Genomic DNA, 24,014 nt, shown 5'->3' on the forward strand with positions numbered 1-24,014 from the left:
CAAGTTTGTGGTGGCTTTTATTGGTCTGATGTGTGATGCTGATAAGCGACCGGTCTAGCTCCCAATAATCTTGAGGAGGAACAATGAGGGTCATGACATGTTGCATTGTATTCAAAGTGGTATATTGCAATGTTGTGTCAAGCAGCTGCTTACGGGTCAAATTCAAAGTGGCAGTTCTGTTTTTTCCCCAACATCAGCTTATTAGGGCACTAAATATTTGGGCGTATACGATGCAGAATTCTGGGTGGACCTGGGTGTGTTCCTAGAACTTGACCAAATATGGTGAACGGTGCCGCATCTGAGCGCCTCTGCCTCTGTGTCAACACGGCCAGCTTGGCACCATCCTGACTGGCGAGTCTGTGTTTATCTGTAACTGCAAAGCGTCAAAATGGTGGAGGGATGGTATTTCTAGCTAGAAACTTTGACCTGGAGGACAAAAAAAAGGGGGTGCTTGCTTGTGCATCGTTCCATTTACTAGCTTCATAACAAAGTTCCAGCTTAAGTTAAACCTTTCCACATGGGCCAAACACTGGTGTTTGTGATGAGTGAAACGGAAAAAAGAGGACAATTGAGGTTTACACACATGCGCACATACACACAAACATACACACACACACACACACACACGATATTATGATATGATGATGTTGATACGCGACGTTAATTTTTATTTCCGGTAGAAAATTTAAATGGTATTGGTAAAATGTTCTTAAATAGTAACGTAGTGGGTGATTTGTTAAGGGGGTATTGAAATATTTACTTACAAGGTGCGGTCTCCTGGGGTAGCTCGCGAGCTCCTCCTAGCCGAAGTCACCAGCAGTCCGAATGACTTTGATAGCTCACACTTTTCTTTGTAAATGTTATACAAAATGAATGCCTTCCAGTGAATATGATCCATTCCCTCGCTTTTGAACCGGCCCATTCTGGGAAGCCAAGACAGCCATCCAATGGCCTTGTTTCCCTGCTGTCTAGTTACTTACGTTGTGACCATTCATAAAGGTTGCTCGGCCCACTAGTTTGAAAGCAGGTGAGGGCTCATACCAACAACCGGCCTCTCTCTGCCCACATTAAAAATGTAATCCTGTGAAATAATCAACATTTTTATTAAATGTACCTGTGATGTGATTGCAATTTTGTCAGTAAGTGTGCCGCATTACAGGTAAAAAAATTTTGTTTCCTGAATATGTAACACCGGTACATGTATTAAGTTAGTTCCCAAGCCAGGGTGTAGTGCAGCACCATCACACACTACAGTCACAATAATAAACTATAATTCTAATGCAATATTGTTAAATTAAAACCTCTTGAAAGTGGGGATTACAACTGAGTATTATTATCCTTGCATGAGCAGAACCTTTGATACAGCTCTTGTAATCATTTGTAAATGCTCATGATGTTATGAGTGAAACGGAAAAAGTCAGTCGTTGTACAGAATGATTATATGTAATAATGTTTGTGAATTATAAATACTTGTAATATTTTTATTACAAATTATAAATCTGATTCTTGAGAATTATGTGTGAAGCCCCCCATTTATTTTCATCTGTGTACTAATTGTTGCACATTTCTTTTTTTTCTTTTTTTTTTGCAGGGACTGGATTAAACAATCTCTTTTGGTATTCTGAAGTGTCATCTTCTATCATCTCAGCCGGAAATAGAAAAAAGGAAACAATTTTACTACTTGGACGATATTCAAATTCACAGCAAAAAAAAAGTTTAGAGTTATGGCTATGTGGAGGCAACATCTAAGGAATGGACGTCTCCTACTTCAGCCTTCATATACATGCAGCAAGAAAATGCGATACATAGGTTTAGATCATCACGCAAGCACTGGCAAATTGTGGTCCTTTCTATGGCTGCTTCTACTGCTAATCCACATGTGTGCCGTGGACGCTGAGAAACTTGATGAAAATGACCCAGTGGTTTCGACCACCAACGGCAAGCTTCGTGGAATGAAGAAGGAGTTGAACAATGAGATCTTGGGCCCTGTTATACAGTTTCTTGGTGTCCCGTTTGCTGCCCCACCCACAGGCGAGCACCGCTTTCAGCCCCCTGAGCCTTCAGTGCCATGGCCTGATATCCGCAATGCAACACACTTTGCCCCAGTGTGCCCCCAGAACATTGTGGAGGGCCGCCTTCCTGATGTGATGCTGCCAGTGTGGTTCACCAACAGCATTGAAGTGGTATCTGCATATCTCCAGGACCAGAGTGAGGACTGCCTCTACCTTAACATCTATGTGCCCACAGAAGATGGTGAGTGGTAATCAATGGGCTGAGGGAAAAATGGTTGGAGGCATAGTGGAGCGTGTCAGTAAAATTAATCTGCAGCTTAATTAAGAGTTCAGAGTCAATGTGTTATTGTATGTGTGTGAGAGTCCAATTTTGTTTCTCTGTCTGTCTCTCAGTAGATCGCATGAACTTGAGCATGTTTAATAAGCATGTATTTTGTATATAACTGTGTGAGTGGAAGAAACATTAATTCAAATTTATTTTTCCTTCACCATCTCTGCCTCACTTTTCCATTGTCAACAACTTGCTTTATTCTGTTGCAATATTTTACAGTTATATTTAGCAGATTATGTTCGCATTGTATGCCAGTTTTTGGCAGTTTAAAGGGGGTGATAAACTTTGCTTTGCTGATAAGACGTCACACGTTTTAATATTAACTGTCACTGTCAATACAGTATAAAATGAAATTAATCGGAAGTACAATAATACAGTTACCACATTTAACACTGTGCCTTTTTGACAAGCACATGGCAGTTAGCAGCTACCAGATAGCAGCTAGCGTGAGAAGCTGACGTAACTGTCTAAATATTAGTGCTTCTTGTCAAACACAGTCTGTCGACTTCAGAGTTTAAAGAAATGGAAGATCTGAATTGAAAATAATTTTCCAAATGGCTACAAAAACTGGAATTAGAAACCTACTAAAATTAAACCAGCCTACTTAAAGAACCAACATTTCTGCTCAGTCATCCAAATGGCTACAGACAATGATTAGATAATGAATGGGCATGGCACTGAAACATAGCAATGCTAGGCAAAAGTACACTGCCAAAGCTTTTCTGCTTAAAATATGTCTGCATACTTCAAAGTAACTTCCAATGGACATTGTTTTTCCTCTCTTCTAGAATTCTTAAAAAGAACTCTGATTGTGATGACGTTTGGTTTATCTGATCTCTTTCAATGTAAGTAACAAAACAATAAGATACAACTTTCGAAAATCATTTCCAGGTTTATACATTTTTACGAAACATTATTTTAACATTGGTCGTCATCGTTGTTTGCGTCGCTGGATAGTGACGTCAAAAGAGGGTATGCCCAGTTTTGCCGGTGTTTATAGCATTGGCTACAGTAGCAGCCGCAGCAGCGATGACAGCTGTTCAGCGTTTTCAGTTTGAGCCAGCGTGTGATTAAAGACATGAGGAGAGAGAGGAATTAACCTCCAGTGAAAATGGAGATGAGAATGACAGGTGTGAAGAAGCTCAAGTTGGTCATTTTATGGTGGCGTCTTAGCTGCTGCTTGGCAAAGCCTACTGAGAAAGAGAGCATGCTGTAGTAGAAAGATCTCCTTTCATTTTCGCTGTTGACTGTGTTCGCTGGAGTCATCAGGTAAAATAAACCTTCACTATCTCCGTCAAAAACGATGTCACGTTTAACAGAGTAATTGTGGTCCGTGTGCTGATTGACAAGTGTCCATCAATCAGCTTGCCATTCATTCATTGTACAGCTACATCGCAAATTGGACATGCACAGCTCTGAGTGGATACTGTGGTGAACAATGTACACTTAGTACTTTACCATATTTATGAAACCATAAAAAGATAGTGTAATAGTTAAGGAAGAAGTAGATTTCTAAAGAGAGGACATGGGTGAGATTAAAAGCAAGAGTGTTCGTCTTACTGACATCATTTGATAAACAAAATAAAAACATAGCACGGTGGTTGACTGGTTAGCACATCTGCCTCACAGTTCTGAAGACGGGGTTCAAATCCAGCCTCGCCTGGGTGGAGTTTACATGTTCTCCCCGTGCCTTCGTGGGTTTTGTCCAGGTCCTCTAGTTTCCTCCCAAATCCCAAAAACATGCATGGTAGGTTGATTGAAAGCTCTAATGTGAGTGTGAATGATTATTTGTTGAAAGGTGCCCTGCGATTGGCTGGCGACCAGTTCAGGGTGTACCCCGCCCCTCGCCCAGAGTCAGCTGGGTGAGGCTCCAGCACTAGTCATTATCCCTAGTGAGGATAAGTGGTACGGAAAATTAATTAATGAATGAATAAAACAGTGTACAGTGCAAGAAAAATCATTTAAAAGTGGAAATGCTCTGAATTAAGATGAGTTTTTAACCTAGGCTTAAAAACATTAACATTTGGGGCCTGATGTTGCTTCTGTGAGCAACTTATTCCATTTGTGTGCAGCGTAACAGCTAAATACTGCTTCACCATGTTTGCTTTGGACTCTGGTCCACTATCTGACCTGAGTTTGTAGATCTCAGAGCACGACTGGATTTATATTCCATGAGTATTTCTTTCATGTATTCAGGACCTAAACCATTCAGTGATTTATAGACCAGTAGCAGAAATCCATTCAAAAGGTGACTGGGAGCCAGTGTAGAGAATTTAGAATTGATGTAATATGTTCTGACCTCTTTGTTCTGGTCAGAACCTGAGCTGCAGCATTCTGAATGAGCTGCAGCTGTTAAATGCTCTTTTGGGGAAGTCAGGTAAGAAGACCATTACAGTAGTCAAGTCTACTTGAGATAAAAGCATGGATGAGCTTCCACTGGTCTGCTTAACACATGCAAGTCTTCACTCTAGATATGTTCTTCAGCTGGTAGACGGCTGTTTTAGAAATTGCAAATAAGCACAGCAAGGTTTCGGACTTTAAAGAGATTGACTCCAGGTATTTACAAAGAGTAATCCTCTTTTCTTCTTTACTGAAGTTTTTGTTGTGGTCGATGAGATTGAACACTTTCAATGGTTAGAAAGTAACTTCTCTCCTCCAGGTAGGACCTTAACCATTTAAGGACTGTTACATGCAGTTCTACCCACGTTTCCAACCTGTTCAACAGTATATTATAATCTACTGTGTCAAAAGCTGAGATCCAACAAGACCATAATTGACACCTTCCCTAAATTAGTATTCAACCTTATATCATCTAGCACTTATATCATCTGAGTTTGGAAACTTGATTGAAATTTGTCAAAAAGTCCATCTAAGTTCAACAAATTGCTGAGGTGATTAAAAATAACTTTCAAGACAATCTTCTGACTGGAAGCGTATAGTGTTCTATTTTTTAGAAGAGGCTTAATGCCAGCTATAAGAGCTTCAGGAAACTTGCCTGACTGAAGTGAGCAATTTATTATTTTCTGCAAATCAGCTAGCACAGATTTCACAATAGTTTTGAAAAAGTCAGATGGTATTGAATGAAGTCAGTTGATGGTTTCAGTTGCCGAACCGCTTTTGCAACATTTTATTCGTTAACTGGATCAAATTCTGACATGGTAATAGAGATTTCCTGGGTGGCTTCAGATGTAGCATCAATTTATTATTGTGCTGATATTTAACCTGATGGATTGTATTTTTTCACTAAAATAACAAGCAAATTCGTTGCATTTATCTGCTGTGAAGACTTCTGGAGCTATCTAATTAGGGGGTTAGTGAGCCTGTACATATAGAAGACAAACAACCATTCACACTCACATTCACACCTACGGACAATATAGAATCTTCAATTAACCTACCATGCATGTTTTTGGGATGTGGGAGGAAATCAGAGTACCCGGAGAAAACCCACGCAGGCACGGGGAGAACATGTGATATTTCAGTTTTTCTTTTTGAATAAATCTGCAAAATGTTCAACACTTCTGTCTTTTTCTGACAATATGGGGTACTGTGTGTACATTAATGAGGAAAAAAATTAACTTTAATGATTTTAGCAAATGGCTCCAATATAACAAAGAGTGAAAAATTTAAGGGGGTCTGAATACTTTCCGTACCCACAGTATATACACATGTATAGATGTGTATATACTGTATATGTGTGAAAAAAAATAAAATAAAATAAATATATATATATATATATATTTCTGTAGATAGATAGATAGATAGATAGAGACTCGATGTGGCGGCGCTATTAAAACCAGAAAATGTATTTTCAACGTGAGGGAAAGCTTCTGTGCATTTAGCTAAGCTGTTGGTGGGTTTGCGAAAGCCATTAGTTTGGCAGAGGGCAACAATGTTTTTTTTTTGTTTTTAATTCATTGCAATGGATGACAGTTTACAATACAAGTGCGCAATACAAATTTCAACATTTAACTAATTTACGTACTGTGTTGTTTTTATTTTTTCTCTTTGTTTTTAAATGTTTTTAAGCAGCTTTTTATTTTTTATTCATTTCTAAGATGTTCTTAATCATGTAAAACACATGACGTTACCGTATGTATGAAATTTGCTGTATAACTAAATTTGCTTTGCATTTTAAGATAAGAGATGGCAGCAATTTAAGGTGTCAAACAGCAACAATTATATGTCATCAGTCCCAGAATGCTTTGCACACACAAAAATAGTGGCCACAAACAAAAACTACTTTTATAACTTAAAGGAATAATTTATAAATATGTAACACTGTATCTCAAAAGTAGAGGTCAGTGGTTGTATTTTAGGAAGTATTTGTCTTGACAATCAGGATTCGCTTTAAGTGTTCCCACCATTTTCTTTCGGGAAAAAACAATAAAAGGCATAAATCCAAACACAGACAGTGAATCATTTGATGTAGGCTGAAATGAGGTATAGTTAGATACGTTCGGAGCTTGTACATGTATGATATGCTGACGTCACATATGACATCGTTCTACCTTTAAGTAGTGTATCCCTACTGCAACTACCATAATTTATCGTGTATAATACGCACCCCGCCCAAAATGGCAAAAGTCAATAGTTCGCATTATACATAGGTATAGGGTAAAATGAAAAAACAGTGATATATTATAAATGCGTATGCCGCCATCGAGAGGTTATGAAAACTCTGGACACTTTCATTCCAATATGCCACTGCCACCTAGAGGTTATGAGAAAGGTGTACATTTTCAGTCTAATATGCCACCGCCACCTTGAGGTTATGAAAAATCTCTACACTTTCATTCTAACATGCCACCACCACCACCTCGAGGATATGAAAAATCTGTACACTTTCATTCTAACATGCCACCGCCACCTAGATGTTATGAAAAAGGTGTAGGCTACACTTTCATTCCAATATGACAGGGGTATGCATTGACTGCATATATGTAGAGTTGTACTCATAAGTTTACATACCCTGGCAGAATTTATGAAATTTTGTTTTTTAAAGATGAGTGATGACTGAACAGCAACCATTCATTCATTACTTTGTGGTTGTGTTTTGTTTAACAATGCTTTTCTGAAATGCTTGACAGTTTAATTTGAATCCCATTAAAATAAAATTTTATGTGTTTTGCCTGGCCCTTCATGTTTTCTTTAAAGAATTGTACCCATCTTACAAATTCTGCCTGGGTAATCAAACATATGAACACAACTTTGTGTTTTCTCATTTACAAAATAAAAGTAGGGCTGTGAATTTCAAAGTATGAGCAAGTAAATAAAAAAAGTATTACGTGTTCAAATATAGAGCTTAAAAAAAAACTAACAAAATACCGATACTTCGTTTTGATCATATGCTGTAGAAGCAAAATCATGCATTGTAAAAATGCATTATTCATAGGTAGAAGGGTTTTCCAGAATTTTTAAGTCAACTTTGGGGGTGCGTATTATACATGGGTGCGTATTATACACGAGAAATTACGGTACTTTGAAATTACTTAAAATCAGTCAACTTTAGAACTACAATCACCACTGTACTGTAACCAAACTTTAGAGCGTCGATCCATTGTGGAATTTTGACAAAAAAAAAATCCTGGCTCCTAAAGAACGAGCGTAACCACTGCCAACAAGCTCTTCCACCATTCACTTCTCTGAAATATTTGGCCACCTGTACCGTCGCCGACAGGGGCAAATGTGCTGCAAACGGCCATATGATGCAAGACGAAAAACACACAAGCACATAAAAACAACTGCAAAAGAAAAACGCTGCAAGATAAAAAAATACACAAATTCAATAAAATGAAAAAACGCTGCACTACCAGAGAACAACATTCATTCATTCATTTTCTACCGCATTTTCTACCGGGTCGCGGGGGCAGTAGCTTTAGCAGGGACGCCCAGACTTCCCTCTCCCCAGCCACTTCCGCCAGCTCTTCCAGGGGGATCCCGAGGCGTTCCCAGGCCAGCCGAAGGACGTAGTCTCTCCAGCGTGTCCTGGGTCGTCCCCGGGGTCTCCTCCCGGTGGGACGTGCCCGGAACACCTCACCAGGGAGGCGTCCGGGAGGCATCTGAATCAGATGCCCCAGCCACCTCATCTGGCTCCTCTCAATGCGGAGGAGCAACGGCTCTACTCTGAGATCCTCCCGGATGACCGAGCTTCTCACCCTATCTCTAAGGGAGAGCCCGGACACCCTGCGGAGGAAACTCATTTCGGCCGCTTGTATCCGGGATCTTGTTCTTTCGGTCACGACCCACAGCTCATGACCATAGGTGAGGGTAGGAACGAAGATCGACCGGTAAATTGAGAGCTTTGCCTTTCGGCTTAGCTCCTTCTTTACCACAACGGACCGATACAAAGTCCGCATCACTGCAGACGCTGCACCAATCCGCCTGTCGATCTCCCGTTCCATTCTTCCCTCACTCGTGAACAAGACCCCAAGATACTTGTACTCCTCCACTTGGGGCAGGATCTCGTCCCCGACCTGGAGAGGGCATGCCACCCTTTTCTGACTGAGGTACATGTGCTCTGATTTGGAGGTGCTGATTCTCATCCCAGCCGCTTCACACTCGGCTGCGAACTGCTCCAGTGAGAGTTGGAGCTCACGGCTTGATGAAGCCAACAGAACCACATCATCAGGAAAAACCAGAGATGCAATACTGAGGCCACCAAACCGGACCCCCTCTACGCCTTGGCTGCGCCTAGAAATTCTGTCCATAAAAGTTATGAACAGGATCGGCGACAAAGGGCAGCCTTGGCGGAGTCCAACCCTCACCGGGAACGAGTCCGACTTACTGCCGGATGTGCGGATCAAAGTCTGACTCCGGTCGACTCCGGTCGTACAGGGACCGAACAGCCCGTATCAGGGGGTTCGGTACCCCATACTCCCGAAGCACCCTCCACAGGACTCCCCGAGGGACACGGTCGAACGCCTTCTCCAAGTCCACAAACCTCGAGGACCCTGCCGAGGGTGTAGAGCTGGTCCACTGTTCCACGGCCAGAATGAAAACCACACTGCTCCTCCTGAATATGAGATTCGACTTCCCGACGGACCCTCTTCTCCAGCACCCCTGAATAGACCTTACCAGGGAGGCTGAGCAGTGTGATCCCCCTGTAGTTGGAACACACCCTGCGGTCCCCCTTCTTAAAAAGGGGGACCACCACCCCAGTCTGCCAATCCAGAGGCACTGTCCCCGATGTCCACGCGATGTTGCAGAGGTGTGTCAACCAGGACAGCCCCACAACATCCAGAGCCTTTAGGAACTCCGGGCAAATCTCATCCACCCCCGGGGCCCTGCCACCGAGGAGCTTTTTAACTACCTCGGTGACCTCAAACCCAGAGATAGGAGAGCCCATCTCAGAGAACCCACACTCTTCTTCCTCATGGGAAGGCGTGTCGGTGGAATTGAGGAGGTCTTCGAAGTATTCTCCCCACCGACTCACAACGTCCCGAGTCGAGGTCAGCAGCGCCCCATCCCCACTATACACAGTGTTGGTGGTGCACTGCTTTCCTCTCCTGAGACATCGGATGGTGGACCAGAATTTCCTCGAAGCCGTCCGGAAGTCTTTCTCCATGGCCTCACCGAACTCTTCTCATACCCGAGTTTTTGCTTCAGCGACCACCAGAGCTGCATTCCGCTTGGCCAGCCGGTACCCATCAGCTGCCTCAGGAGTCCCACAGGCCAAAAAGGCCCAATAGGACTCCTTCTTCAGCTTGACGGCGTCCCTCACCGTTGGTGTCCACCAACGGGTTCGGGGATTGCCGCCACGACAGGCACCAACCACCTTACGGCCAACAGCTCCGGTCGGCCGCCTCAGCAATGGAGGCGTGGAACATGGTCCACTCGGACTCGATGTCCCCCGCCTCCCCCGGAACATGAGCAAAGTTCTGTCGGAGGTGGGAGTTGAAACTCCTTCTGACAGGGGATTCTGCCAGACGTTCCCAGCAGACCCTCACAATACGTTTGGGCCTGCCACGTCGGACCGGCATCTTCCCCCACCATCGGAGCCAACTCACCACCAGGTGGTGATCAGTTGACAGCGCCGCCCCTCTCTTCACCCGAGTGTCCAAGACATGCGGCCTCAAGTCCGATGACACGACCACAAAGTCGATCATCGAACTGCGACCTAGGGTGTCCTGGTGTCAAATGTGTGGACACCCTTATGCTTGAACATGGTGTTCGTTATGGACAATCCGTGACGAGCACAGAAGTCCAATAACAGAGAACAACAGCAAAAGAAAAATGCTGCAGGATAAAAATGCTGCAATCACAAAAAACAACAGGAAAAGAAAAATGCTGCAAACACAACAAAATACACACAAATCCCAAAAGAGAAATGCTGCAAGGTCACGCCACACTACGGAAATCTTGGGAGGTCAAAGTCGTCAGCGCATTCCACGTGTGTGGATGGCAAGAAAACAAAAGACAGAGGATGCTGGCACATTGTACTGCAAATAGTTGAACAATTATGACAAGGGAACTGGGAGTCCGTTTCATATCCATCCATTGTCCATACTGCTTATCCTCACTCAGGTCATGGGCGTGCTAGAGCCTCTCTCATCTATCTTTGGGCAAGAGGTGGGGTACACCCTGAACTGGACGGCAGCCAATCGCACAGCACATATAAACAAACAACCATTCACACTCGCCTTCACACCTAAGGGCAATTTAGAGTCTTCAATGAACCTACCGTGCATCTGTTTGGGATGTGGGAGGAAACCGGAGCCCACGCAGGCACAGGGAGAACAAGCAAACTCCACACAGGCGAGGCTGGATTTGAACCCGGGTCCTTCGAACTGTGAGGCAGATGTGCTAACCAGTCGTTGACCGTGCCACTGTCCATTTCACATGTATTTTTTTTTCTTTTTATCAAATGTTGCGTATTAATGGCATACGCTTTGGTGTTGAAAAAAAACAGTAACCCTCATGAAAATCGGTTGAGAAATGAGCATGTTACAACTAATTTCAGTTTCCACGCATTGCCTTCTATACGAAGGACGACCTCCCCAACATGGCTGCCACGTAAGCAGGTGGGTTAGTCGGGCTGCAACAGGGTGCTGGTGTATCTAGCATCTATAAGAGGCACCCCCTGGTCTAGCAGGACTGGTCCGCCCCGGATTTCGCGCCCCTTAGTGCCCTGGCAGACTTCCATTGTGTAGCATGAATGTGCAGCATTTTTTTCTCTTGCAGTTGTTTTAAGATTTGTGTGGGTTTTTTTTGTGTCTGCAGTATTTTTCCTTTGCTGTTGTTTTCTGCGATTGTAGCATTTTTTTCGCTGTTTTATGTGCTTGTGTGTGTTTTGTCATTCCTGCATTTGCAGCATATGGCCGTTAGCGGCCCATCGGGCACTGTACTCCTGTACCACCTTCCTACGGTTCATAGGTACTCAAGCCTTTTGCCCTGTAGCCTGATGAGATGGTCTTTTTCATTTATTTTTCATATTACAATTTCACTTCATTGGAAAATGTGTGTGTGTGTGTGTGTGTGTGTGTGTGTGTGTGTGTGTGTATATGTGTGTGTGTATATGTGTGTGCATGCCAACACCTCTGCATTTTGTGTCCAGGGATCCACGTTATTTTTTAGTCTTCTATTCATTTTACAGTCAAAAGAATATCCAAGGAATGTGCAAGAAAACCTGGCAAGAAAATATGTAGGAAAGGAGGTATGTATTATATGCACAACAATATAGAAAGAAAGAAAGAAAGGTGTGGTACAGCAAAGCTTTTTGTTTGCATCCCTATGTGCACAATGGTAGAATGTATGATTATTGAAAGTATTTTACTCTTAAAAGCATATTGGTATTTGTGTTAGTGGGGCACACTCAGTACAGAACGCAAAGTCAATTCCTTGAATCTTGGTCAGAGTTAGTGAGGGTGTAAGTGGTTTCAAACAGATGTTCGACTGAAATGGGAAGTCATGTTGCATTTTGTGTCAAAGTAAATGTATTAGACCCAATGTTATGAAAATGAGAAGGGTCCATCCACTTTATCATGAAGTGCTTAATGCGGACTCTTTCAATTTCAGTGAGCTCTCAACATAATGCCTAGCAACTGAAATTAAGTCGTATTACTGGCTTTCCCGGAGTCAAGAATTAATCAAAAATAACATTCAACTAAAATGTTGTGGTTTCAAGTGAAGAAATCCAAGTAAATAACTCTTTACTATTAATTTATATCTTTATCAATACATAACAATTAGGGATGGAGCGGTTTGGACTGCATGCGTCCTGTTTGGTCCGGCACAAGCAACTCTTTTTTTTTTTTTTTTTTTTTTTTTTTTTTAAGTTAATTCATTTATTTAGGTAGTTATTTCTCATTTACTATTGAGACAAAGTGTACAGTAGCGCGAATCAGAGGCGATACGTACGTGCTACATTTACTGTTACATTTGCTCAAGTAACATTTTGGATAAATTGTACTTGTAGAGTACTTTTAATGAAACATGCTTTTTACTTTTAGTCGAGTATTAATGTCAGGAAGAAACGGTCCTTTTACTAATAATCTACATGCCGCTTGCTACTTTCATTTATCAATAATTGCGTGCACGATCTATTTTTAGTTTTCATTTTCAACTTCCGCATCGGGTGCCGTTGCTCCAATCCACCATGATTACCACAGTGATGTTTGACTCAAGTTCACCAATCAAATGACACAAAGTCACTATGCGACAGGCAGGGTACACCCTGAACTGGTCGCCAGCCAATCGCAGGGCATATATACTGTAGACAAACAACCATTCGCACACACATTCACACTTACGGGCAATTTAGAGTCTTCAATTAACTTGCCATGCTTGTTTTGGGGGTGTGGGAGGAAACGGGAGTACCCGGAAAAAACCCACGCAGGGGAGAATATGCAAACTCCACACAGGCGAGGCCGGATTTGTATTATTTGTAGTATTCAATCAGACTAATAATAAATAATATAATGATAAATAATAAAAACTATAAGTACTGAAATCTTGTCACTCAGTGTGAAATCTGGGCTTGCTGGTATATTTGTAGGGCGCTATGATTTATTTTGTTGTATCAATTGCAACAGGTGGATACAGAGCTTTATTGTACCTTTTGCCATCCAATGGGAGAGCATTTAATTGTTCTGCCTGTCACTAAACGGCGTTGTCATAGAGAGACCAACAAAGATATATTTCTGATTAATGAAAAAATATTGCAATCATAATAATACTTTCATGAGAGACAACGTAACGAACCGAAAACCGTCAATACTAAACTGAGATATGAACCGAACAGTGGATTTTGTGAACCGATCCACCCTTAATAACAATGGGCTTTACTATTTATTTTTTTCCGATTTTTACAAAACAGAAAATGTGAAAATTTACAGGTAATAATATTTATATCTTAGCTTTACACGTTTTATTTTGGTTAAATAACATATGCTGAATTGGGACGACACTTGATTATCGCCACATCATCACCCCTTGCCCCCTGCTGGCTATGTGGTAGGCAGACGCAACAATTGTTGACATTTCCAAGATGCCATCTTCTGTCAAATAAATGTTACAATGATAAATTGTGCTTTAAATTTGTCTGGCAGTTCCTAAAGGTGACTGGTATTTTGAAATTGTTTTTAATAAATGTTTCCTACCACATGGTATGTGCATACATTTATATATTTCATCTTTATCTACTCCAAAAACACATTTTTACAGAGCAAACACATTTTGACAAACTGACTTTATGGCCTAATGTCGAGGAATAAATAACAATAACAACAACCATCTAAAAACACACACCAAACATTTGTAAAAAGAAAAAAAGGAGGAAATATCTCAAAAAGAATAGAATCGACTAGAATAGACTAGAATAGACTAGAATAGACTAGAATAGACTAGAATAGACTAGAATAGAATACAACTTTATTGTCACTGTCACGGGAACTCCCATGCACCCTCCAGGACGCTGCTAAGGGTGTAGAGCTGGTCCACTATTTCATGGCCAGGACGAAAACTACACTCCTCCTCTTGAATCTGAGATTCGACTTTCAGACGGACCCTCCTTTCCAGCTACCCCAAATACCAGGGAGGCTGAGGAGTGTGATCCCCTTGTAGATGGAACACACCCTCCGGTTTCTCCTCTTAAAAAGGTTGACCACCACCCCTTTTTGCTAATCCAGAGGCACTGTCCTCGATGTCCACACAATGTTGCAGAAACATGACAACCAGGACAGCCCTCCAACATCCAAAGCCTTTAGGAACTCCCCGCAGCTCTCATCCAGGGGCCCTGCCACCAAGGACCTTTTTAACCACCTCGGTGACCTCAACCCCGGATATAGGAGAGCCCAGAGTCCTCAGACTGTCCTTCTTCATAGGAAGGCATGTCTGTAGAATTGAAGAGGTCTTTGAAGTATTCCACCCACTGACTCACAACGTCCCCAGTTGAGGTCAGTATTGCCCCATCCCCAATATACAGTGTTGATGGTGCACTGCTTCCCCCTCCTGAGACGCCGGATGGTAGACCAGAATTTCCTCAAAGCTGTCCGGAAGCCGTTCTCCATGGCCTCACCAAACTCCTCCCACACAGCTTTTTCCTCAGCGACCACCAAAGGTCTGTTCCGCTTGGCTAGTCGGTTTTTTTGGCAAATCTTTTTTCAACAGAATAAGTAAGGAAGCAATCTTGTCATTGTGGGTTTTTATTACAAGAAAGAGAGAACTCTTTGCAAAGAGAGGAAAAGGTAAAAAGAAATACACCCCTCATTCCCACATCATTCTCACACAATTATCTTTGTCCTGTTGCACTCAAACTTATCTTTATGGGAAGAAAGAAAGAAGCAAGTATTAATCACATATGAAAGCCAAATTACTAAACAGTATTACATACTAAGTACCTAAAAGTTACTAAATATGACTAAACACGAAGTAACCAAAAACGGTAAACGAGCAATCAACACAATATAACACTATAATATGTATTAACAAAACAACCCCACAATCATCCAGAAATTCAGACCTTAGGTTTAAGAAAATCCTTCATAAGCGGGTTGTAAGTCAGCCATGCAATAAAGTTAGACTGAGGAATATGAGTCATGGTCATCAGTCATGTTGTTGTTCTCATCCGAGCAGTCGGTTTGAGGGAAAAGGTCAGAACAACGTCGGTTATTAGCAGGAGACGTCAGTGGGCCATCAGAGATCACTCGTGAGTAGTGGACAAACGCTGTGCCAACCATGCGAGAAACTAAAGATTTCACCAAAGGGACCAGGCAAACAGGACATGACAAAGAGAACAAGCAAAGCAACACAGACCATAAGTGCAAAGCGGTACAGCCAAGCCTTCCATCGAAGTCCAGTGAACCAGCTCGAATCGAGCATCTCCTCGTAGGCAATGACATCGCGGAGTATAGTGAGATTTTTAATGCCACTGGCTGTAATGCCTGTATCGCCAGCAGTCAGGCATGTATGTGCAGCAGGTTTGGTTCAAGAGGGTGCAAACACCGCCGTGAGAAGCCAATAGCAGATCAAGTGTAATGCAATTTTGGAGGGCTACTTCACGAATTGCATTAGTTTCCACACGTGAAGCCTCAAGAATGGCCAGGGCAGTGTTAACAAAACTAGAAAAGTGATAACTTAAGAGTTTCATATTGCAACATCAATTTGCCCATCTCAATTTGAGGAAAGAGAGAGTACAATACCTTGGTACCTGTTCTCCAAACCTTGTGATCGGAGGGGACATCTTTGCCCCAAACTGGATCGTGTTCTTGTAATTGGGCCTGTCTGCGATGACAGGAACGGGGTGTGGTAGAGATAATGTAAGATTGGTCTGTCTAAACAATAGGGGCGCATCGAGCTGACCAATCGGGAACGAGTCTAGTGTAGACACTGTGTCCACAAAGCCAGTCCATGACCTCAAAAGGCAATGGGAACCAAGGGGGCATGTTGCCAGGAGCTGCCAGCCAGGGCAGGGGCTGCCAGCCTTCCCTATATGTCAGCCCCTGCCTGACATATGGCTGACATATAGGGAAGGCAGGTAGTACCAAGAACAGTTTGGGAATTATACAGAGAGGAGTTAGAGACACAGGTTGTACATTGAGATTGGCAATAAGATCTTCCCAACATACACACACTGGCCAAATAGGGTATTGTTCATAGCAAAACCGCAGAATTCCACCAAAAAAAGGGACCATACCTGAATCATTAGTGGGTTTAAAACCATCCACATTTTTGGTCACATTGACGTAGGGGCTAGGAGAACCTTTTTCAGCAAGGACGGTTTGATTAAGGTATTGTAGACTGACAAAAGACGTTAAGGTGCGAGGAAAGAGTGATGACGAATTGGGATGTGGGGAAGGCACTACATGCGGGTTTGCAGCAGCATGCCACATGAAAGAACAAACATAGCAGTTAGAACGATTTTGAGAGGGTGCCACATGAAGGGCTTTAAGAAATCAAACATTCATACTGTAGGAAATTAAATTAGCAGAGGTTGTGGCGATCGCATGTAACCAAAGAAGCTCGTCATAGTTGTCACGTCTCATAAGGTGAAAAATTGTTTCAACTGTCAAAGTGGGAGCAACAATACACAATTTAATCACAATAACTATAGCAATTAATGCCAAACCACCTAGGAGGGGTTTGAAACTGGGAAATGTCATCATCTTCTTCGGTTCTTCTGCCGAGTTACACAACTGTGCGTGTGTGTGGTGTGCATGGGTCTGTTCAGACAACAGATCGTTGTCTGAACGACGAAAATATGACCGACACTTAAAAATGTAAGTCAGTATTGTCTCGTACTCTTTCTGAAGCAATTGATTGATACTTCTATGATTATTTTTTGGAGATTATTGCATCAATTCCAAATAGCCGTCGTAAAATGGTCGTTGTTTGTTTACAGTTATGAAATTGAGTGGCCGCTTGCTCGTAACGTGTTTTGACCGACAAAGTTACGAGCATGATGCCCATTTCTAATAAGTGCCTCTAAGAAATCTCGCCGTGGAATTTCATTAACTTCTGTTGAGTGGTAGGCGCACCCTTTTAGCAGAAGTGGTTGCATGATTTTGCCGATATTTTTCACACTGTGCCTATTTCCGTTGGTGACTGCTGAAATGTCACACCGGCGCTGGTCAAAAACCACAAAAATGCGTTTCATGTGGTTTATTGCAAAATAATTGGAGGTGGAAAATTCTTGATACAATATTTTTTTATATCTACATGTGGATACCTGATTACTAACGATACTGTTGTGTGTTAATATTTGATGCCTTTTAATGTATTTTGCCATTAATAATTGCTTGTAGCATTTCACCACATCCGTGGAATGACCCATATATGAAACATACATTTTCCAAATCACAGTACTCATCAGCTACCGCCGGAGTCCCATAAGCCAAAAAGGCCCAATAGGACTCCTTCTTCTGCTTGACGGCATCCCTTACCGCTAGTGTCCACCAACGGGTTCGGGGATTGCCGCCATGGCAGGCACCGAACACCTTACGGCCACAGCTCCGGTTGGCCACCTCAACAATGGAGGTGCGGAACATGGTCGACTCAGACTCAATGTCCCCTGTTGCCCCCGGGAAGTGCTCGAAGTTCTGCTGGAGGTGGAAGTCAAAACATCTTCGGACAGGGAACTCTGTCAGACGTTGCGAGGTCGGACCGGCATCTTCCCGCACCATCGGAGCCAACTTACCAGCAGGTGGTAATCGGTTGACAGCTCCGCCCCCCCTACCCCTGAGTGTCCAAGAAGTCTAATGACACGACCACAAGTCTGATGACACGACCACAAAGTCGATTATCGAACTGCAGCCTATGGTGTCCTGGTGCTTATTGCACACGTGGACACCATTATGTCCGAACATGGTGTTCATTATGGACAATCCACGACGAGCACACAAGTCCGATAACAGAACACCGCTAAAGTTCTGATCGGGTAGGGGGCATTCCTCCCAATCACGCCCTTCCAGGATTCACTGTCATTTCCCACGTGAGTGTTGAAATCTCCAAGAAGAACGAGGGAGTTCCTAGCAGGGGCTCTCTCCAGCACCCCCTCCAAGGACTCCAAAAAGGGTGGGTACTCTGAAATGCTACTGGGTGCATAGGCACAAACAGTCAGGACCACCTGAAGGCGGAGGGAGGCTACCCTCTTGTCCACCGGGTTGAACCCCAATGTACAGACGTGGGGCAATCAGTATGCCCACAACTGCTCAGCGCCTCTCACCCTGGGCCACTCCAGAGTGGAAGAGAGTCCAATCCCTCTGGAGAAGACTGGTAGCGGAGCCCAAGCTGTGTGCCGAGGCGAGCCCGACTATATCCAATCGGAATTTCTCGACCTCGCACACCAGCTCAGGCTCTTTCCCTGTCACAGAGGTGACTTCTGTAGCCGAGGATCGGACCGCCAAGGTCCCCGCCTTTGGCCGCCACCCACCTCACATTGCACTCGACCCCATTTGTACCATAAACTCAATAGTACCAACATATGCAGTTTGAGGATAGAAGTCCATTAATCATACGTTGAAGGAACCTGTATTTTAAAATCTCCTAACTCCCGTGGTTCCAAGCGTGCTCGTTTTCGTGAAAGAACTTCGTTCACAACAATGTATAAAAACCAACCAATTTATTCCTGACAGAGGAGTCTATACATTTTGCAGAGCTCTGGGTTCGTAACTACCCTATCTTATCCTTAGCAGATACAGTAGTCGAACAAAAACTATCTGACTCTACCCCAGACTTATACAATGTTTCAAACAAGCCAGTATGGAATCGCTGTCGTCTGATTGGTCCGTAATCTGACGTCATCGTTGTTCGGCAGAATGATGACTATCTGATCTGGCTCCAGACGCCGCCTGCAGATGTCTCCTGCATTCAATGTTTATAGTGGCTCCCCGCAGTTCCTTTCTTCCTTGACATCTGTCTCCAAATACCCCCTGATGGGGGCCAAATACCGCCCGATGGGGGCCTTCCTGCAATATACTCCTATACTCCAATACACATTCTCTTCCAAACTAGTTAGAATTAAATATTAGAATATAAAGTATTCTATATTCCATTCAATCCCCCAAGTTGATCTTCTGATAATCAGAAGATCAACAACCCCAATACTTACTAATATTTTCACGACAATACTCAATATTCTATTCTAAGCACAGCAAAACTAAACAATTTAAAGAGAGGATACACCGGTATCGTTCAATGGAGCGAGCGATTCCATGGCCACCCTGTCCTCGTCCAGGGACAGCAGCTGATATTGGCCGTAGGGGTCCTTACCCACAAAGGCCTTGAGGACAATTCTGATAACCAGGTTCCTGAGACAAGGGATAATACAACATCCACAAATAGCAAGCACAGCCATGACAATTATGATGGTAGTTGCCAAAGTCAGTATGAGACCTCTCCATTTACCAAACATCCTATTAAGCAGGCTATAGAATGGGTTGTCCTCCACTCCAGACATGGATTTAAGTTTAACAGACATGGCTTGCAAACCTTTCATGGCTCTGGTGATCTTTCCGTTCGGCGGGGTATTATTGGGGATAATTGTACAATGTCCTTTGATTCGAGAACAGGCACCCCCTTCTTCCGCTAACATACTATCAAGGACCAACCTATTTTGGAATGCCATGAGAGATGTCGCTGATAGTTGCTCATGGATGCCCTCCGCTAGTTGGGAGGTGAAATTCACCAATCTTTGAATTTGATAATGGTGGTAATTTATGAAATCAACATTTTTATTCGGAGTTACCCATATAAAAATAAGACCTGCAGAAATTTATGACAGCAAGCTTTATACTCATCCGGGACACCTCTGGGAATTCCAATGGCATCCAGGTAGGTGGGGTCCTCACCTTCTTCCCAAGCATTTCCGCCCACGTTGAAGCCACTGACCATACGGCGGAAACGGTTCAAGCTACCCCACCAGTCACGCTCCCATGTGAAATCCGCCATTTGAGTGATTTTCTGCTCAGAGAGGGGCTTAATCACTGTGGGAGCTATCATAGAGACCAATGCACAAGTGCCTGTCCATTCCCCGGCCAGGAAGTCCCACAACAGACCATCCCCACACATCCACCACAAATCAGACCTCATCTTACTTAATCGGGCCGCATCATAATAATCAATAAAAAGCGTGAAATTACAAAAATGTGGATCTAGGTGGCCAATTGATCGGGAAAGTTTGTTATTTGGGCCCAAAGTTACCTTACTCTTATTTTGTGTGATACAGGGAAGGGAAGGGACCATATTGACATCATAGAGGGGAGCACCTTTCACCTTAGTCAGAGGATAAACCTGATCCCAGTGCTGGCACTCACCCTCCAGGTTGTCATTAGTCATCAGCTGGTAGGCACAGGTCAATTTGAACTTAGTAGCAGCAGTATAATTTTCCTGGACCACAGGGTTTACAATCCAATTGAGGTTATTCATCGTAGCACAAACAAGACAGTCTTTTTGATAGATTTTGACTGCGTCCCTACCTTCCATAGTAATTTCCTTAAGCCAATAATTACCTAGATTAATTCCTGCCGCTCGTCCCTTCGCCTTTTGTACCACATGACTGTTTACCGCTCCTTTGACCAAGTCATTATTCAGGTCATATCCCGTCACTTTAGAGGTTCGAAAAACCACTGAATCCTCATTTTTTGAAGCTGGTACTTGAGCAAATTTTCTCATTATCGGACTAGAAGAACTTTTTGTAGGTCGTATTAATAATAATCTGTCCCAGTGGATCAGCCCCTTAGACATCTATACCCAAAACCTGTAAAGGTCGCTACTGGTTTTGCCCCAGCACGGGGTGCTAGTTATATCATACAAGGTCAACAATACGGGATGTCTTTCCCTCGGGGTTCCTGAGTGCATACTACCTCTTTCCAATTTGATCTTGTCCTTCCACCGCCAATTTCTATTGTTCGTCGGCTCCCAGTATTTCGGTTTCGAGTGGATAATCACTTGCTTCCAACTGTAACACAAATCCACCTGCTGGTTCGCTTTGATGGTTCACCGGATACTGGCCAGCTCCCCCGTGTCCTGTACTCAAAGCGCACAAGTAAATATCGTATCCGGCCGGGTCGCCCCAGCGTGCACAATTTACCACCTTACACAATTCAAATTGGTATACCGTCTTTTCCCCCAATGTATAGTTCAATTCTAGGGCCCCTGTTGGCTTCACGGCCCTCTTTGTTACTCTTTCTCCTTGTATTGAAGGCATTCCAAAATAGATTCCTGTAACTATAATCAGGGAGATCACCAGAGTCATGATTATAACCTTCTTTGACCAGACATCCAGGATGTACATATTTCCCCCTTTGTTAAAGGACTAATTTAATCCCAAAACACAACATACAGACACACTTACACAAAAACGAAAGATATAGAACGAACAATACAACTACCACAACAATAACACCAACCCCCCCCAACAAAAAAAACAGGTCGACCAGGTAAAAAAAAAACAGCGAATACCAGCGCCCCAAAAAATCCAGCACACACAATACAGCAGACATTCACCAGGCACAAGAAGCACAATGTCTTTGTTTACTCCGCAAATGAGGTCTGTGCCGGGCGTGTTTGTGACACGTGGTACCACTTGTCCCCCTTTCCAAAGAGACGCACAGCGTGAGATGTCCGAGCCAACACCTCAAACGGACCAGTCCAGCGGGGTTCAGACCACTTCCTTTGGAGTACTTTCAAATACACGTGAGACGGAAGGGAGGGGTCACTGACGTGGACGTCTGCAACAGAGGGATCTGAAACACAAAGTGAGGACACAAGAGATGACAGTTGCTCCCAGTAGGGCTTATAGCCCTTTGGCTGGTCCATGTCCGGCTGGAGCAAAGTTGATTCTGGACCAGGCATCAAGCGGCCGGTCAGGAGTTCAAAAGGGGTGAACCCTGTCCAGCGGTTAATAGCTTGCCTGATGGTAAACAAAACAAGGGGAAGGGCTTGGAGCCAATTAAGCCCTGTGTGTGCACACATTTTAGCCAGCCTTTGTTTGACTGTGCGGTTCATCCTTTCCACATGGGCCTGGGACTGAGGATGGTAGACTTGTGTTTAAGCCCGAGTATACCTTCAACCGTGGCTAACGAAGTGGCCGTAAAATGGGTACCATTGTCAGATCTGATGACTCGTGGAAACCCATGTGTCGGGATAAAATGGTTAACCAGCGCTTTGATAACGGAGGACGCGTCCTCTCTCGCACAAGGATAGGCTTCAGGCCATCCAGAAAAAGTGTCGACAATCATTAACAGGTACCTTTTTCCTTGGACTTTGAATAACATATCAGTAAAGTCCATAACCACTACATAATTTGGGCATCGGCCCATCTCAGTGTGTTGTAATTCCATCTTTTTTTGTAGGGGCAACACTGAAATTCTGACATATATCACAAGAAACACAAAACTCTTTTACCTTACGCAGAAGATCAGGGTGCCACCAAAAGCGCAGCTTGTTCAGCATTGACACATAACTTTCATGTGTCGGGGCGTGTGCTTCCTCAATCATTAACCACATGAACTTCCCTGCAGGTAATACCAGTCTCCTAGGTCCTCTTTTCAGGCCTAACCACAGCTTCTCCTTGTCATCATACACAGCACCTGTCTCTTGCCACTTACGCTTGTCTTCCTCTGGCGCCGCCTCCTGGAGGTCGCGCACCACATCAACTGTCACTGCAGGGAAAAAGTCAATCAACTGATCCCGTTTAACAACATAGTTACCTTCAGCATCCTTTCGATAGCCTGCTATTTCCTTCGCCGCCGCATCCGCTGCGCCATTCCCCCGGGCTACCAGAGTGCCCGCTTTCGCATGTCCTGGACACTTGACCACAGCCACCTCCACCGGCCTATCAATAGCCTCACTCAGTCGTTGAATCAGCTCTGCGTGGGCCACTGGGTCACCAGTGGACGTAACAAAACCCTGTCGCCTCCATGCAGCCAGATCAACAAACAAACATCCTACCACATGCGCCGAATCACAATAAATCGTAACACACTGACCTTCAGATAACTCTAGTGCCCTGCACATGGCCAGCAGTTCCGCAGCTTGAGCGGAGGGTTTCACAAATTCATTTGTGGACCATAACATGTGGAAGTCAGAATTTGGGTCTCCCGGGGTCAGGGCCTCCATGACGGCTGCCCCAGCATGTAACGGTCCCGAAGTGCGTCTCCACCAGCAGCCGTCGGTGAATAACACCCGACCACCTGAAAAAGGAGCTAAGGACAAATCGGGGCGGGCCTTCAAATCCCGCATGGCCTGATCTTGACAGGTGTGTGGTTCTCCAGAACTGGAAACATTATCAGCCATATTGATCCCCGAGAGGAGGAATACAATATGGGGTTGGGTGAGGGTCGTCATCAAGAGTTGCTGACGTAATGGTGACATTGTGAACGCTGCTGAGGCCACGAATGCTGTCACCCCATGATGAGTAAGAATAAAGAGTTGATGTCCCACAACAATGTGTGCCGTCTTATTAATGCATGTGGCCACAGCTGCAGCATATGCCGCACATATAGGTTATCTTTCTTCTATTTTGTCCAAAGAGACGCTGACGTAAAGCAGGACTCGTCTGTTACCACCCATCTTCTGGAACAAAGCCCCGTTTGCTGTACCTTCGGTCACTGAAACATCTAAATGAAAAGGCAGGTCATAGTCAGGCTGGGCTAAGTGAGTCGCCGCGGCCAAATCTCTTTTAAGGTCGGTAAACAACTTCTCAGTTTTGTCTGTCCAGTCCAAGCTAGCAT

General features: G+C 43.8%; 1 protein-coding gene across 6 annotated transcripts in view; it reads left to right on the top strand.

Annotated features, from left to right (window-relative positions):
- Positions 1-24,014, top strand: part of nlgn1 (neuroligin 1) — a 288,192-nt gene that overhangs the window by 34,890 nt on the left and 229,288 nt on the right. For all 6 annotated transcript variants that reach the window (XM_061683182.1, XM_061683184.1, XM_061683181.1 and 3 more), the window contains one exon: positions 1,592-2,253. In XM_061683182.1, coding sequence (XP_061539166.1) covers positions 1,725-2,253 — 529 coding nt within the window. In that variant the 5' untranslated portion in view covers positions 1,592-1,724. The remainder of the gene's footprint in view (positions 1-1,591; positions 2,254-24,014) is intronic.

This window comes from Phycodurus eques, chromosome 8 (genome assembly GCF_024500275.1).
Source record: "Phycodurus eques isolate BA_2022a chromosome 8, UOR_Pequ_1.1, whole genome shotgun sequence".
NCBI classification, from domain to species: Eukaryota; Metazoa; Chordata; class Actinopteri; order Syngnathiformes; family Syngnathidae; genus Phycodurus; species Phycodurus eques.